Raw genomic sequence first — 5,000 nt, 5'->3', positions numbered from 1 at the left:
AGCCAATGACAGTCCAGCCTCAAGTGACTTGGACATCAGCTCAAACAACTCCATAGGAAACAACAGGGAGGAGGCATACAATGACAAATGAATGGTAGATTTATTGAGCTTCCTCAAAAAAAAAAAACCCCGACGGATAAGCACTCGTAAGCCAATTGCAGCATAGACTCTTACTTTACTTTATAGTCATTGGTCTAGCACAGCTCCCTCATGAATTGGGTAAAGGGCCTCTCACACCAATAGTGATAACTATAACAATAGTTAACTATAACAGTTAACTATGACATCACTCGTATCGCTCTAGCTAATATGATTAGATTAGATTAGATTCAACTTTATTGTCATTGTGCAGAGTGCAAGTACAAAGACAATGAAATGCAGTTTGCCAGAACAGAGCAGAGGTGCAAAAAACCATAAAAGTGCAATGACAGGAAATATAGTGCAGTGAAGACAGTAGTATACAGCTGGTTAACAGAAGGTGGTTTACAGTAATAAAAATTAAATATAAATTTGTGCAGTGTATTACCAGTAACCTTATAAGAGCAGAATAAATATGGCTATGTAATACGAGCAATGTATGAACAACATGTACAGATATGTGCAATGTAGTAGCAGTAACATTGTAAGAGTAGTAAGAATAATATATATGCAGTGTATTAACAGAATATATTATGAGAAAAACAGAATAAATATGGATATTAGGTATGAACCTTCAGCTATGTGCAGTGTGGTAATATGAATGACAACGTCCACACATGGGGGCATGTGGGGGCAGCCTTGGCCTACTGGTTAGCGCTTCGGACATGTAACCAGAAGGTTGCCGGTTCGAACCCCGACCAGTAGGCACGGCTGAAGTGCCCTTGAGTAAGGCACCTAACCCCTCACTGCTCCCCGAGCGCCGCTGTTGTTGCAGGCAGCTCACTGCGCCGGGATTAGTGTGTGCTTCACCTCACTGTGTGTTCACTTTGTGCTGAGTGTGTTTCACTAATTCACGGATTGGGATAAATGCAGAGATCAAATTTCCCTCACGGGATCAAAAGAGTAAATATACTTATACTTAATATAAACTAGAACAATAACGACAGGAAGAACAATATTGTCAGGGATCACTTTTAGAACGTTTTTGAGAAGTGTGGACAGTATATGGTAGGCTAAAAGGGAGGCCATCAGAAGGCAAAAGTGAAGCATTCAGAGGCACTTACTGTTATCTGTGTTGTTATCGTTGCTGGTGTGAACGGCCCTGAGCATATATTAGGAGTGGGCAAGGCCACACATGACACACACATGACAGACCACTCCAGAGGAGGGTGAGAGCCGTCTGAGGTTCAGCTAATGTCCGTCCCTCCCTGGCTGCTCAGTGGTGTGGTGCACATTTTTTTTTTTTTTTTTTTTTTGGGGGGATGGGGGGGTGGAGCGTTGTTTTCAGGTGCTGAAGTGCTGAAAAATTTGGCCTAGTTGGCAGTTGTCTCCAGTGCACTGGTCCAGTCCCGACCTTTGCTGTGTCTCCTCATTAGAAAGTCTCTGCTTCTAGTCCTGACCAAAGATTCTAGAACTAGAGCTCCGCTCTAGAATCTTTGGTCCCGACCTTCCACAAGGTGTCTCCAGAGCAAACGCTCAACACATCAGTGCCAAGGTCCCATCTGCTCCAGTCAGACAACGTGCGGACGGACACACAGATACAACAACAACAACAACAACAACAACAACAACAACAACAACGCGTTACATTTATATATCGCTTTTCTCAACACTCAAAGCGCTTCACATGGAAGGGGGGACCTCACACAGATGGAGGGGTAGAAAGATTGCTTTGTTTTGTTTATTTCTTCAAGTATATATGTGGGCACTTCATTGAAATATGACAGTGAATATAGATAGGAGGTCAGTAGAAGGGAGTGAATGAGTGGTGTGTGTCCAGTTGTTCCTCGAAGCAAAAAAGCTCCAAGCCGTGGCAGGCAAACCTGCAGAGCTCTGTGGTTTGGAGAGAGAGAGCCACAGAGCCTTGGAAAGAGAAGTTTGGCAGTACACATACACACACACACACTCACACACACACACATACACACTCACACTAAACACACACACACACACACACACACACACACACACACTCACACACACACATACACACTCACACTCAACACACACACACACACACACACCAATGCTCAAAGAGCAGAGGGGTGACCGCGGAGCATTATGACATCAAAGCCGGAATTTAAGGATTGTCACAATGGAATCCCGGTGCTAGGCACACAGTCGCTCCTGACAGATTAAATCTGATTGGTCTGGAGTGGGAGCACAGCCAGGAAGAGACAAGAAGGAAACACCGCCGTGAAATTCAATGAACTCTTGCAAAACGAAACCCCCAAAATGTGCACTGTTGTCTCAGATCCCTCTCAAGAGGAAAGAAAAAAGACAGAGAAAATAAAAAGCCCACATACCACAGGATATTGTCGCAGTCTTGTCAAAACATTAGCCAATATACTGCAAGCAGTGTTTGTGAGTCATGGCCAAGTTTACCCTTCTCATGGCGCTTGCTCTTGGTGAGATCATGTCACCATGATCACTGTACTGCAGTAGGCTTTAGGAAATCACATTACTTCATTTCCGACTTTACACTGTTTTAGCTTCACAATGAGCAAAACTCTAATGTTCCATAGGGTTCCAAACTAGAATGTTCCATAGGGTTCCAAACTATAATGTTCCATATCTTTCAAAACTATAATGTTCCATATCTTTCAAAACTAGAATGTTCCATAGGGTTCCAAACTAGAATATTCCATATCTTTCAAAACTAGAATGTTCCATACTGTAGGGTTCGAAACAAGAATGTTCCATGAAGTTCAAAACTAGAATATTCCATAGGGTTCCAAACTAGAGTTGTATACCAAGTTCATTCTGTCTGTTGTCCATGCTAGGTGTTATCAGGTGTTATATTTGCTTCCACATGAGCTATCGTTCTGACACAGAATGATTACGTGCAATTATGTGTGTGTGTGAATGTGTGTGAATGTGTGAAACATCAGTGTCTTAACTCCATATGACATAAGACTACTAGGTGCTAGCTTTTCTGGTGTGTATGTGTGTGTGTGTGTGTGTGTTTATGTTTGTCTCTGACCACTGTAACACAAAGTGTAGCACACGCGATGTCTAAAAATACCTGTGGGTAGCGTGTGTGTGTGTGTGTGACCTCTGGTCAGTGCAGCCCAGAAGAACCAGTACATGACGCCCAATGGCTTCACCATGTACATGCTGTCCAAGGAGAACGTGGTGCTGGAGCCGGACCACGGGCGTGTGTACCAGGACATGAAGCAGCCTCTGGCCCACTACTACATCAGCTCCTCACACAACACCTACCTCACCAAGGACCAGCTGATGAGCGAGAGCAGCACTGAGCCGTACATGAGGTATGCCCACATACACACACACACACACACACACAGGACACACACACACACACACACACAGGAACACACACACACACACACACACACACACACAGGAACACATACACACACAAACGCACACGCACACACACACAAACATGAAAAAACACACATACAGGAACGCACGCGCACACACATGAACGCACACACACGCAAATACATATACACACACACACACATGCGCGAACGCACACACACACACACACACACACACCCTAGGGCCTGACCTATATTGCTGTGTGTGTGTGTGTGTCTGTATGTGTGTGTGTGTGTGTGTGTGTGCCGTGCTGCACAGAGCCCTGAGCCATGGCTGTCGCTGTGTAGAGCTGGACTGCTGGGATGGGGACAATGGCGAGCCAGTCATCTATCACGGACACACACTCACCTCCAAGGTCACCTTCAGGGAGGTCATACACACCATCAACGAGTATGCCTTCAAGGTGAGAGCAAATCCACACACACACACACACACACACAGACGTACACACTCATACACATACACACACACACATGCACACACACTCACACACACACAGAGACATACACACTCATACACATACACACATGCAAGCACACACACACACACACACATGCACACACTCAGACACACACATGCACACACACTCACACTAACACACACACACACAAATACACACACACACACAAGTCCGAAAGTACTGTCAAGGTGATCAATCACACAGGGTTGTATACCAAGTTCATTACATCTCAGGATATGCATGCAATCATTATAACATGCTGTCGTTGGTTCCGAGATCAGTTATATTAGGTCTAACGAGTCTGATCCATCTCTCACACAGAAATGTCCTCAGGTCACCAATGTCATTTAGTCTAGCCTGTTGTTAAGAGTAGGTGAGTGTTCCATTTGATTAAAAACAGAACTCAACACTTGTGGTTTTTCTCTAGTTCCCTTAGCCAAAGGAAAGGAACATCCAACCAAGCACACATGAACTAAAGCACACCATACACTTGCAGTAGTACAGGTCACTCATTTCCAGGCCTGAAACCTTCTAATGAGACATTTCTATTAGAGTTACTACTTAAATTTGAGAACATTTGAGAATATGTTCCTTGATTATACATTAGTTGTATTGATTAACTGTTCAAATGATTGATAAGAAATCAATCATGTGATGATTAGTAATACTCAAAACTCAAAATCAAATCATCCACAAATATACCTTAATTGTGAAAGAACTACCCACACACTCCCCCACTGGAGAATTCATCATATTAGTCCATCTGAGGTAATGCACTTGCATGAACACTCACACACACACACACACACAGTCTGTGTCCACTGTATCTGTATACGATCAAGAGATTGTGTGTATGCGGCCCTGTATTACTTTACCCATCTCTCTCTATCTCTCTGTTTCTCTTTTTCTCGCTCTGTCTCTTCCAGGCGTCTCCGTACCCGCTGATTCTGTCTCTGGAGAACCACTGCTCCGTGGAGCAGCAGGCGGTGATGGCCGACCAGTTGCGCTCCATCCTGGGGGACAAACTGCTCACCAAGCCCCTCAGTGACAAGGA

At 44.3% G+C, this 5,000-nt stretch overlaps 1 protein-coding gene across 2 annotated transcripts in view; it reads left to right on the top strand.

Moving 5' to 3' along the window:
* Positions 1-5,000, top strand: part of plcd3b (phospholipase C, delta 3b) — a 30,019-nt gene that overhangs the window by 14,611 nt on the left and 10,408 nt on the right. For both annotated transcript variants that reach the window (XM_048233132.1, XM_048233131.1), the window contains exons 6-8: positions 3,209-3,410; positions 3,745-3,889; positions 4,873-5,000. The exon at positions 4,873-5,000 is cut by the window's right edge and continues 25 nt beyond it. In XM_048233132.1, coding sequence (XP_048089089.1) covers positions 3,209-3,410; positions 3,745-3,889; positions 4,873-5,000 — 475 coding nt within the window. The remainder of the gene's footprint in view (positions 1-3,208; positions 3,411-3,744; positions 3,890-4,872) is intronic.

The sequence above is a fragment of the Alosa alosa genome, chromosome 22 (assembly GCF_017589495.1).
Source record: "Alosa alosa isolate M-15738 ecotype Scorff River chromosome 22, AALO_Geno_1.1, whole genome shotgun sequence".
NCBI lineage: Eukaryota > Metazoa > Chordata > Actinopteri > Clupeiformes > Clupeidae > Alosa > Alosa alosa.
Note: the sequence above shows the minus strand (reverse complement) of the source record. Positions and strands in the feature narration are given on the sequence as shown.